The 11984-nt window shown below is 50.4% G+C and overlaps 2 protein-coding genes across 4 annotated transcripts in view; one reads left to right on the forward strand and one right to left on the reverse strand.

The window, feature by feature from the left end:
• Positions 1-6362, forward strand: part of scyl2 (SCY1 like pseudokinase 2) — an 11182-nt gene extending 4820 nt beyond the window's left edge. Inside the window, exons 8-19 of one of the 2 annotated variants that reach the window (XM_053861730.1) lie at positions 64-189; positions 633-809; positions 958-969; positions 1121-1243; positions 1330-1443; positions 1514-1646; positions 1721-1839; positions 1911-2011; positions 2089-2158; positions 3205-3276; positions 3357-3482; positions 3662-6362. In XM_053861730.1, the coding sequence (XP_053717705.1) occupies positions 64-189; positions 633-809; positions 958-969; positions 1121-1243; positions 1330-1443; positions 1514-1646; positions 1721-1839; positions 1911-2011; positions 2089-2158; positions 3205-3276; positions 3357-3482; positions 3662-4252 (1764 nt within the window). In that variant the 3' untranslated portion in view covers positions 4253-6362. The remainder of the gene's footprint in view (positions 1-63; positions 190-632; positions 810-957; positions 970-1120; positions 1244-1329; positions 1444-1513; positions 1647-1720; positions 1840-1910; positions 2012-2088; positions 2159-3204; positions 3277-3356; positions 3483-3661) is intronic. The other variant, XM_053861731.1, reaches the window with a different exon arrangement.
• On the reverse strand, positions 6189-11196 carry LOC128756903 (uncharacterized). 2 transcript variants are annotated; one of them, XM_053861737.1, is made up of 10 exons: positions 10988-11196; positions 9614-9687; positions 9187-9343; positions 8239-8383; positions 8039-8171; positions 7766-7886; positions 7626-7707; positions 7222-7312; positions 7028-7145; positions 6189-6927 (listed from the first exon to the last, which is right to left on the reverse strand). In XM_053861737.1, exons 1-10 carry the CDS (start codon positions 11001-11003, stop codon positions 6866-6868), a joined length of 999 nt encoding a protein of 332 aa, XP_053717712.1. In that variant the 5' UTR covers positions 11004-11196; the 3' UTR covers positions 6189-6865. The 2 variants fall into 2 exon arrangements, with proteins under 2 accessions (XP_053717712.1, XP_053717711.1); XM_053861736.1 differs by lacking the exon at positions 10988-11196 and having other exon boundaries at positions 9614-10089.
• Positions 11197-11984: the final 788 nt, after the last annotated feature.

The raw sequence follows: 11984 nt of genomic DNA on the forward strand, positions 1-11984 counted from the left end.
TGTTGTGTGCTCCCGCATTAGTGACGCTTCCTGAATCTTTTTCCTTCGTTGCCTGTTGGACAGATTCCATTTTTTGACGACGTTGGAGCCATGACTCTCCAGTACTTTGACTCCCTGTTCCAGAGGGACAACCTCCAAAAGTCCCAGTTTTACAAAGGCCTCCCTAAAGTCCTTCCCAAACTTCCTAAGGTTGGTGGACCGAGTTCCTTGGCTGTACTTGTGATGACCATTGGTGTCACATGCTCAGTAGGGCTGAACAATATATTGTTATTCTGTCTATAACGTGACATGAAAAATGAAAAACATTCACCATATTAACATCACAAAAACAACATCAAGTCTTCCCCGGCTAGGGGAAGATATAACAACGCTAACAAACTATAATATAATAAACTTAAAAGACATTAATTGAATCCATAGTCGATGCTTTTGTTTGTTGATCACCATGTGTCGACTGATCTTGGCTGTTCTGTATGGTCTGGAGGTGGAGATACACGTCATGCAATATCGACATATGAAATTCTGTCCATGTCGTTCGCCCTAGTCCTCAGAGTCTCTGCAGAAAAGTCGGCGTGAATGTTGCCAGCTCTCCCACCGTGACCTTAGTTTCACTCGTCTTCTGGCCCCCACAGAGGGTGGTGGTTTATCGAATCCTGCCTGCGCTCACCTCGGAGTTTGTCAACCCGGACATGGTTCCATTTGTGTTACCAAATGTGCTGCTGATTGCTGAGGAGTGCACCAAGGAGGAGTACATCCGTCTGGTGCTGCCGGACCTCACGCCCGTCTTCAAGCAGCAGGAACCCATCCAGGTAGAGGCCGACCCAAAGGTCCCAGTGGCATGTGAGGAGTGAATGATGGGGTTATCAGGATGTGATCGTGGGCCAAACGCATCTTCTTAATGGACTAAACTCAACCGTACATTTTTCTCTGTATTTTCTTGTGCTCCTGCTTCTTCAGGCTAGTAACATGGTGAGTGCTCACTGCCGTGGTTTTCCCTCTCTCACATCAGTGGTTGTTGTCTAACATCTGCATGCTTCACGCCCACCTCAGTCCACCGCTAAAGTCGGGTGCTAGCTCAGTACTTTGAGGCGTTGTGGTGAAGAACTTCTCTGCTGTGCAGATTTTGCTGATCTTCCTGCAAAAGATGGACTTGCTGCTGACCAAAACCCCAGCGGAGGATATCAAGAACAGCGTGCTGCCGATGGTTTACCGGGCCCTGGAAGCGCCCTCGGTGCAGATCCAGGTCGGAATGCGTGTCAGGGTCGTGCTCTCAGTTCAGTTTAAGAGCAGTTTAAGAGCGGTAACATGGTGTCGTCTGTGGTGTGACAGGAGCTGTGCCTCAACATCATCCCAACATTCACCAACCTGATCGACTATCCATCCATAAAGAACTCCCTCATCCCTCGGATCAAGTCGGCCTGCCTGCAGACCTCCTCGCTCGCGGTAAGTCAGCCTGGGCCTTTTGGAACGCCGACTCTCCCAGGCAGCTCTTTTTAAGGGGGTTTCTCTCCAGGTGCGGGTCAACTCGCTGGTTTGCCTCGGAAAGATTCTGGAATACATGGACAAGTGGTTTGTCATCGACGAGATCCTGCCCTTCCTGCAACAGATCCCCTCCAGAGAACCCGCCGTGCTCATGGGCATCTTAGGTAACTGGGTTTCACCGCGTCAGCATGAAGGAAGCAGTGGGACCCTGCAGCTCAACGTCCTTCTTCTTCTCCAGGCATTTATAAATGCACCTTCTCCCACAAGAAGCTGGGCATCCCCAAAGAGCACCTGGCCACCAAAAGCCTGCCCCACCTGGTGTCGCTGAGCATCGACAACAACCTCAATCTCAACCAGGTGACTCCCGAGGCTCACGTTTGTCCTGCACTCGTGCAGCGCTGGTCTCACCTGATGAATCTTGGCTTCAGTTCAACTCATTCATGGTGGTGATTCGGGAGATGCTGAGTCGGATGGAAGCAGAACACAAGACTAAACTGGAGCAGCTGCACGTCATGCAGGAGCAGCAGAGGTACGCAGGGACTCGCACCACGGACCCATGTGGTGCTCACATGAATCACCATTTCAAGTGTCGTCTCACACCGACAGGAGTCTGAATATCTCAAACCCGATGGGTCATTCAGAGGAGAGAAAGAGCCCCCCGTCTTCTGCTAACCAGGTACCACTTTCTCACCTGTCATCGCCTGGATTCCACAAAAGTGCTGAAATGATGCGCTACCAGACGTTCCTCGCGGTCTCATCTCGCCTGGCCTGTTGACACTAGTGTTGTAGCCATCTGTTTCAGAGCTGGACCAAAAGGAGCCCAGTCATGGGGGTCATCCTTGATAGCACACTCATATCACTCTCACTGGTCCACACTGCCTCCGCCCTCCTCCACAGCCTCTTCTCTAATTCAGATCTAGAAACTCTTGATTTCCCTTTTTAAATCGGGCTGTATTTATGGTCTCTCTAACATAAATAATTGACAATGTGTAAAAAATGTGCCTTTATGTCATCTTGTTTTAGCCATAGTTTCCATGATTTCAGAGATTCTCTAATATTTATAGAATATTTTCTGAATCCTTAAGTAAACGTATATAAAATTAAAGAATCTATTTTGTCTAATAATATATTCCAGGTGGCTAATGTGATGGTATTACACTTCCCTGTTTGACAGTGCTGAAATAGTAAACCTCAGCTTACATTTAATGCTGTTTTTCTTCCGACAGCCTGTCTGTATATCATGAGGCCTCTTGAGGAACTGAAGTTCCCTCTGCTGCCTCCATCTCTCTGGTGCCTTACCTCACCACCTCACAGCTAGCGTTCAGCTGCCCTCCTTCCAAACTCGGGGTCGCTCTACCACTCAACACTCTGTACAAATCTTTTCATTTTATTCTATCTGTCTGGTCCATTGCTATGTGTAGGATTTTATGCTTTTGCTCATCCTCCACAGCTTTTTAAAGTGTCCTTGAGGATGACTAGAGTTACTGATGGACTGACTTCATGGCTGCTTTCGTGCAACAGGGTCTCAGGGTTTCAGAATCCACTAGATGGCCCTATCTGCTCGACAATCCTCGGAACTGAACTGCTGTTTCAAGGAAACCTCTCATCATTTTTAAAGCAGGACTGCCCTCTGGTGCCCTCCTGGGCAGCCCATGACTAGCTAGAGTTAGCATGAGCGGACGGAAGGTGGAGAGTGACGCTCAAATTCTCTGCTTCCTTCAGATCGAGGACATTTTTGGCAGCTCTGCTGTGAACGGGAAGGAGAACGGAGCGGCCGCTCCACAGCCCAACAGAGTAACCGAACCGTCACACGCTCATTTCTGCACATGTCTGAGATGTCGGGGCTCCAACACGCTCCTCTCTCTCCTCTCCAGATGTCTCTCACCCTGGAGGAGAAGCAGCGTCTGGCCAAGGAGCAGGAGCAGGCGGCCAAACTTCGGAGCCAGCAGCCGTTAGCCCCGCAGGCCATGAAGGCCGGCAACAGTGGCACCGCGACACAGGTAGAGCAGGCGCCGTGCTGCTTCTCTTCTCATCTGTCAGTGAGGAGGAGGCTGCAGCGAGCACCGCCATCCTTGTTGGTCCTCGTCTGTCTGCATGTGCTGGGCTGCTCCGAGCAGAAGAGCCAGTCGTCTGCCTCCTCACTCTGAGCTGTGACTGACTCACTTGTGTCCCGTTGCAGGCCAAAGACCTGACCAGCAGCCTGATGAGCAACATGAGCTCGCTCAGCAGCCTGTCGCTGGCCTCCACGTCCCGGCCCGCCCCGCTGCAGGGCCCCACCATGTCGGCCTTCCCCTCCCCCGCCTCCATGCCGGCGGCTCCGGTGGCCAATGGCTTCAACTCCCCCATGGGCTTCCCGGCAGCGGGCATGGCTATGGGCGTGCGTCCGCCGGCGCCCGGCCCGTACGCCGGCATGGCCACCACCACCAGCACCCCCAACTTCGGAGCGCTCGCCCAGAACCACATAAACAAGCAGCCCGACATGTCGGCGCTGGACAATCTTTTCTCAGCCAACAAGCCCAAGGTCAGCCTCAACCAGATGGGCCCGCGGCCCGGCACCCCCTGGCTCAGCCAGTTCGCCCCGGCCCACAGCCCTCAGACGAACATGCAGGGGGCGCCCATGAGCATGGCAGTGGGCGGCGCTGGCTTTGGGATGCAGGCCAACCCCTTTTTTAACCCACAGAACTTCCCCCAACCCGCCGCGGCCCCGACCCAGACGGGCATCAAACACAGCGCCTCGGTCAACAACGACCTCAAAGACCTTTTTGGCTGAAGCGACACATTTCACTCGGAGACTGACCGACGAGGCTGGAGAAGCGGAATGTGACCCCACGCTTTGTATTCAATCCTGGGTTTAATTCAGCTGCGAGTCCAACCTGGCAGCCCCAGTCTTCTACTTGAATTGTGAACTCTGATGGAAGGGAAGTGGTGTTTTTCCTGTATGCTGTCTTCTTCTTGATGCTGTGGATTTACTATTGCCCCGACGCCACATTCCTGAGAGCTGAGAGTCACGAGCGGCGCCGGTGACTCGTGAGTCATGTTACACCTGGAGATCCGTTGTCTTATTCGGACACTCTCACGCATCAGTTTCTTTATTTTTTGCATGTTCGGTTCAGAGCTGCCGAGGAAGCATCACGTGTAGCACTGGCCGCCCCCAGTCTGGGAGAGGCGGTCGCCACGTCACCTGACCTTAGCCGCAAGCTCGTCCTTCACAGGGTTGTGACGGACACCGGTCATTCTTTAAATGCAGTGAGAGCGAGTCCGACGGTTGGTGATTCGAGAGAGAGAGATTGAGAGATTGACGTGCCTTCATTCCCAAGCGAGACAACCGAGGTGCTGCTCCTCCTCTAACTGCAGGGCTCAGTGATGAGTGAGCAGCCCGTGGATGCTGAGCCCTGTTCCACAGTGAGCTGCTTATTCTGGTCCGCCACTCACGCTGAGATTAAGGACCATGTGGAGTCAGGCAATATCTGAAGCCAGATATGCAGAATCGTAATCTTAATTTGAGGGATTTTTAAAAAAAATATGACATGACATTTCTCATGAGAATTAGCTTTAAAATGAAGGATCAGAAGGTTGTTGATCTCATGCAAACTCATCGGTGCACAGTGTCATTTCTAATGGTCCAGAATTAAAGATGAAGTCATGAAAGCACTGTTTTGATTTTAACAAAGCTTTTAATCTAATTTAATCTGGAGGAGCTCTGAAGCATACTTATTCAGGGACAGCGAAATTAGTGACTTCACATTAATGCATCTGATTCATAACGGGATTTCGTTCTGGATGAACCTTGTAAAAGAGCTATAGATTCACCTGTGTTCCCGCTGCACAGGTGAGGTGACTCTTCTGTTTTGCATCTGAGGGCCAAGTCTGGCGGAGCAACTCGGAGCTTTGACGTGAGCAGGCCGTGCTCCCCGCCGAGACCTCGGGTTGGTGAGTGACCGGTCGCGGACACGATGAGGGTGTGAGGTGCCCCTCTCGGGTGTGAACGAAGCCAGACACGGAGAGTAGGCGCCCTCTTGGCTCTTTTCCCGAGGTGTTTTGGAGACAATGCGGCCTTAGGTGGACCTAGTGCAATAAGGGATCGGACTGGAAATCCATCGGGAAAGAAGCTTTGTTGCTTCATGCCTCCGAGACATGAGGCAACAGCTTCTCTGTCTTTATCTGACTGAGATCGATGGGCTACATGAGAAGATGTGCTCATGAAGACGCATCTGCTTTGCTCCGTCCTGGTTTCGCTGAATTTCTCTGGACATTTAGTTTTCTTTTATGTGTGTGACGTCACATGTCCCACAGCAGAGGAGGTTTTCTTCTACAGAGCCGTTTGTATTCTACTGTCGTTTGTGTTTTGTGGCCAATTTCAAGTGTGAAGGTTGTAGTGGCTTCATCAGAACTAACTGTACATATAAAGACAGATCACTATCTCATCGTGTCACTCTGGCGTCTGCTTTTATAAAAGGGTCCGTCTCTTTCCCCCGGATGGGGCCGCCTCACCACCCATGTTTAAAGACAGCCGTGCAGGAATCAGAACCCAGGCCGACCGGAACTACATATGAAACACCAAAAGTGTTTATTATTCTGCATTTCAGGGTCGAAAATCTGTTGTCTGTTAATGGAGAACGTCGGGAAAAAGTGTGCAAATCACAAATGTACTGAAGATAAAATGGGAACATTTAGAAAATTCTGAGCACAGAAGGATGACTTAATGATTAAAGTCAATGAATGTGAGAGACAAATCAAAGTATATGATTTATTTTAAAGACAACACACAGAAGTATTTAATGAAGCTGAGCTGAGTGAAACAACAATATTTATCTGACTCGCAATTTAGGCACAGTCACAGTTTCATTTCCAACACCGTGTTTTCAGAGTTTTCTACGACCGTTTCTACTTCACTTGTAGCGAGAGAAATCGCCAATACATCAAAACCAGAGTGTTTTGCCTTCCGAATCCCTGTCAACTACAAGTCCCATGATGATACGATGACATGATGATACGGCAAGTCCATAGGGACAAACTGCTTCCAAACGTTCATCGCTCAATTTGCAACGTTTGAATTAGTTTTGCGAAGTTAGCGCTAGGTCCATATATTGTTAAACCTCAGTATCAATGTGTGGAAATACAGTTTACTTGACGTTTTAGTGAAAAGCCCGTTGAATTTGGTTTTACTGGAGATTTTGCTTTTGCTTTTTTGCTGCTCTCGCTGTAAAAGTAATGGGTAATTGTCAGAACACTGAAGAAGAGAGGGGATTTTAAAAGCCCAACGTTTAAATATAAGCTTTTAAATAAACCAATGAAACGTGAGTGGAAGACAGAAAACAAAGAAGGCAGAAAACACAGCGCCGAATGAGATCCTGAGGACGGTGAGCTCGGTCCTGCAGGTGAGTCACAGCAGAACTCGCCGAATCCTTCGCACGTTCCGAGTCACGAGGTTGGTTTGAGTCATCTCTGAAATACAGAAGACACCAAGATGAGGAGGAGTCACTCGATCAGATTCATGCGACTCAGAAGCCACATCACAGGAGGGAAGGCAAGAACGCCGCTCTACCGCCGAGGTCCAGCTTGTACGGTTGACCCCAGACGCTGAAGGTCACTGTGGCCCGTGGGTTCAGCTGGTAGCTCCTCTCGATGTCGTCACTGCTGAGCGAGCAGACGGCAGAGGCGCCCTGCAGCAGAGGAGCCGGAGTCACATCTGTCCTCCGGAACTGGTTCCTGGTTGCCCACCCATCACCACCAGAGAACCTCAAAGTCGCACCACACGCCGCCTCTGTCCCCGACAAACTGCCACCGCGGTTGGCTGCGGAACATCTGCCCGAGGGCTGCGCTCAGGCTGCTGTGGAGTCAAAGACAACCGTGATCATTTGGAGAGCAGAGGGCGCCAACTGGTGGCCACTGAGCTCCCACTGTCCAGTGCAGACGTGGGCATGACCTTTGACCTGTGCTACTCAGGATCTCATCCTCAACAGACTGACATACTTCTGAACATATTTCCTCAGAGTCAGGTCCAAACTCAGTGTTTTCCTCACCTCATCCCTCCCATGACAAACCACTACATCATCAGCAAACATCACGGTCCAGGCAGAACTTCAGAGGGCTGTTTCCGGCTCGTCCCAGAACCAATCTCGTCGTGCTCCTGAGAACCTTACCTCAACACGAATGAGGTTTTCTCTCGGTAGCGCGGGCGGCGAGCGACTCTGGCGCTCAGGTTTGGGCTCACATGCTGCATATCTGCGGGGGAAAGACGAATTCTCACTGGTTCGTCCAAGGCATTGTGGAGGTTGACTACCTTTAAAGCTGACAGTGAAGGTCCAACATCCGTTGTTGAAGGTGCAAGAACCTGTTGGATTATTCTGGAATTGCTCCTCGATGTCTGAACTCTTGACTCCACCGGAAGCTCCGTTCAGGTCCTATCACAGTCGCACCAGAGTCGGGTTCACCCACGAGTTCCAGAGCATCTGCTGGAAACATCTTCCTTCCCCAAGATCATGGCTGTGACCAGTCCTAAGCTCCGTCCCTCTGCCCCGATGATTCCCGGGACAAACCAAATGACCGACCTCACCTGCGCCCCGTACTCCACCCACTTGGAGTCCAGCTTGCAGAACCACAGCCACTGGGTGGCGCCGTCGTCCAGGCGTCTCATCCTCAGGTCCTTGCCCTCCACTCTCATCCTGGGGAAGCTGAAGGTGACCCTCCTGCAGGAGGACCTCACCGTGAGTCCCGTCACTGGCCACTGGCCCTGAGGCTCCCCTGGACCTCTACCCGTATGGAGTGTTGAAGACCGTGATGGAGGCCCGGTGGGGCAGCGAGAACTGAGCCTCGATCACGTGGTCGTTGCTGACGTCCATCCAGGAGCTTCCACTGCTCAGCTGCCACTGGAAGCGCCGGCCGTCGGTGAGGCTGGGGGCTGCAGCGGGGGACACGGAGGTCGGAAGTGAGGCTGAGAACTAGAGCCAGGCCTCTGTTCATCCCTCACGCAGACATTTGCACTTCGAATGTATTTCATTTTTAAACTACCAGCTTGTTTTTTTAGGTCTTTATCTCCATTTTAAATTGGATTCTTCCAATATGTGATGCTCATTTTGATGCTGCTTTTGGTCCCTAAAAATGTGATGATAAATAAAAAAAAAAACTTAAAGTGGCTGTATATCATATTTTTACGTCCAAAGTTTCCATGATATTCACTGCTCAAAGGAAGGTCCGATATTTATGATTAATGTTGAGAAGATTTTATTCAGATTCAGACAGAATGAAAGCATTTCTATGATACTAAATACTGTAACTGGAGCACCTAAAATCATGGCTGAGTCACACTTTCCTGTTTCATAATAGTGAAGTCGCTGGGACTGTGGGAGGAAACCAGAGTGCCCAGAGGTTCACTCAACCCATATTCTGGTCAGGCTGGATTCAAACCCACCACCTTCAGGCTGCAGCACGAGCCACTAAACCACCGTTCAGAAGGAGGTGACGCTGGATGGTATTTCGTCTTCATGGTGTTGGGCCCGCCCCTGGAACAGGGGTCAAACGGGGTCACGATTTCATCTTAAGCTAACGCGATGTTTCAAGCTCTCGCGGGCCACAGACTGGTGGACAGTGGTCCAGGTTTGGACCCCGGACCTCAAGTTTGACGCGTGAGGGTGAGGACTACATCACTCAGACAGTTTTTCATGTGCGTCCCACAGGAATGCGCCATGCGCCGCACCTCCTTACCTGCAGAGGGCGCCTGCTGGGCGGAGCCGTCAGGGTGTGTCAGTCTGCACCTGTTGCCATAGCGACACCTTCCTTGGACGGCGAAGACGCAGACGTGCGGGTACAGACACCTGCTGCCCTGGCGACACCCGCCCTGGTTGTAGTACCTGCAGGGAGTCTGGTGCCCCACACACACAGGTGGTTAACTCCCCCACGCTCCGATCTCACACACACACGTCTGTGTGAGAACCTCTCCTGGCCATCACCCTTTCCCCAGCCCCTCCCCCTGAACCCAACCAACCGAAACACATGGCTCACCTGAACCAAACTGACTGACTATTCTGAGGTTTTCACCCTCAAACTGAGGCTTAACCTAGTGGGGACCGGCAGAAATGTGATGGCGGTGTTCAGTGAAGTGTTGGTCCCCACAAGGACAGATGAAACACACCTGTACTTGAGGTTCCGGGTCTTCATCTTCAGCATCTGAACTTGAACGATAAATGTCCTCTTCGTCTGATGATGCTGCAACAACAGACACGAGTGTATTCATGCTCTTATTTCATCCTCTTCAGTGGCGGCCATCTTGGACAGGAAACACCCATCTGCACCTGAACATCTTTGTACAGGAGCTTCACCCTTTCACTCCTCCACGTGGAGTTTGGGAAATATTTTTATATTGTATTTGGACACAGTTTTGCCCAAAAAAGCCTTATTATTTTCATCCATTGATTTTTAAAACGTATTATTAAATTAAAAATATATAAAGTGGTGCCTCGGTTCTCCACCACAATCCGTTCCTGACGGCCGTTTGAGAAGCGAATTGTTGGAAATCTGAATGGATTTTTCCCATTACAATGAATGGAAAAAGAACTAATGCGTTCCAAGCCTTAAAACAGTCTTTTGTAGGAGTGAATGTGGAGTGTCTGCTGCAGGTGGCTGTTCCTCTATGTGTGTGGCCGCTGCATGTGGGAGGGGTTGCCGAGTGAGTGAGGTCTCTCCAGAAGGGAAGAGGTGCCCGGTGCGTGTCCAGCTCTGAATGTGCGCTTCTGTGCAGTTTGGCTGTGACCAAGTCATAAACCAAGTCACGCTCTGTCCCAGACTGGCCTCATCCCTGTCCCAGCTCCAGCCCACAACAGAACATCAAACCCTGGGGTGAGCGCTCCAGCACCTCCCCTGTGACCCTCTACCACGGTCCAGTGTGGAGACAGGAAAGGTTTCACACCTCAATATGAAGAAAAAACAGTCAGTCAATGGAGCTAACGGGACACGTCTGCGTACAGAGGCTGCGTTAGACACAATAACAGAGCGCATCGTGGTCAGCTGGTCGGTCCACGCACGTGATGGTTTTTTGGGGGGGTCCGTTCCAGTTCTGGATTTATGTTCGAAATCCGATGCAAAAAAAAAAATCTAGAAATTTTTGTTCGAATTCCGGGACATTTGAAAACCGAGACACCACAGTATATCAGAACCAGTTTTAATACAAGAGAACGATTGACAGGACGAGTGCCCCCTGCTGGCCGTTGAAGGTACATAGCATAAATTGGGAAATAAAAACCAAAATCCATCACAGAAATATCGCAAGTGAACATCAAACACTCGCAGGGGAAAGTGCTTCTGTGCCTCCATTAAATGCCAGTCCGAAATACAAAGTTTAAACACAAAACACATGCAAATGTTGCGGGTAGCTGCTTTCGCGACAGGTGTGGAGCGTTTTGAATGAAACACTGTCAATAATTCTGACGTTAACGCAGTGAAAATGCCGATCAAAAGTGGGGGAACTCGGACACAAACGCCACCGGGGGTTTTCACAGCGGATACTCACGACAGGCGGCGGCCATTCTTCACCGGTGAGCGACTCAGACCTGCACTTTCGCTTCGTCACTTCTGATCCCGTGGATCGTGACGTTTGTCCGGCAAATATTCGCTGACGTCACGCCCCAGCTGTTGGGGCGAAACATCAAACCATCAAACCAATCAAAACCATCATCACACGTGTCATATTCTCCAACTGAAACACTGACTCCGGGATTCTGCCTCGTGTTTCCACAGGAACACAACAACGCGTCACAGTAATGACGGCGATCAGGTGTCAGCTTCAGAGGGCGGGGTTTGCCCTTCCTCAGCAGTGGCCCCCAGGAGCCCGTCACTCGCACTGAACAGGGCTTTGCAGTGACGTCAGCCCCTCACAGGGCCAGGAACTGTGGGGCCCCTGACAACACTCCACCCCACCACCGAGACACACGCCTGCAACCACAGGTAACACAACTGTTACCTGGTTTCACAGCTCCAGTGGATATTTACGGGGCCCTGGAAGTCACGTGTGTGACTTTATTTTTTTATCTCGAGATGACAGTTATCTCAGGATGAAAAAAAATGAAGTCATGCATGTAGCGTTCAGGGAGGCGTAACACGTATAGCTCAGCCACATATGCTATTATTTTGAGTAAAAAGCACTTGATCAGGGTGTTAAAAGGCGCCGAATGACAACGTTGACCAACGTTGATATCTTTTTCCATTCATTGTAATGGGAAAAATCGATGCAGATTTCCAAGAATTCGCTTCTGGAACGGCTGTCTGGAACGGATTGTGGTGGAGAACCGAGGCACCACTGTACTGTTCAGTTTTGTGCTACTAGCAATACTAGTGAAGCTTAAAAACGTACGAGTGATCATTTCTCTACTAGTCTACTAGTACTCCGACTAACTCAACATTATCTACTAGTAGACTGTTTTGCTTCATAGTCTCACACTAGTGTGCAAAGAACGTCGCTAGTAAAACCAGTTTGTGTTTACTAGCAGCTCTACTACAACAAAAATAGA

Source organism: Synchiropus splendidus, chromosome 4 (genome assembly GCF_027744825.2).
Source record: "Synchiropus splendidus isolate RoL2022-P1 chromosome 4, RoL_Sspl_1.0, whole genome shotgun sequence".
Lineage (NCBI taxonomy): Eukaryota > Metazoa > Chordata > Actinopteri > Syngnathiformes > Callionymidae > Synchiropus > Synchiropus splendidus.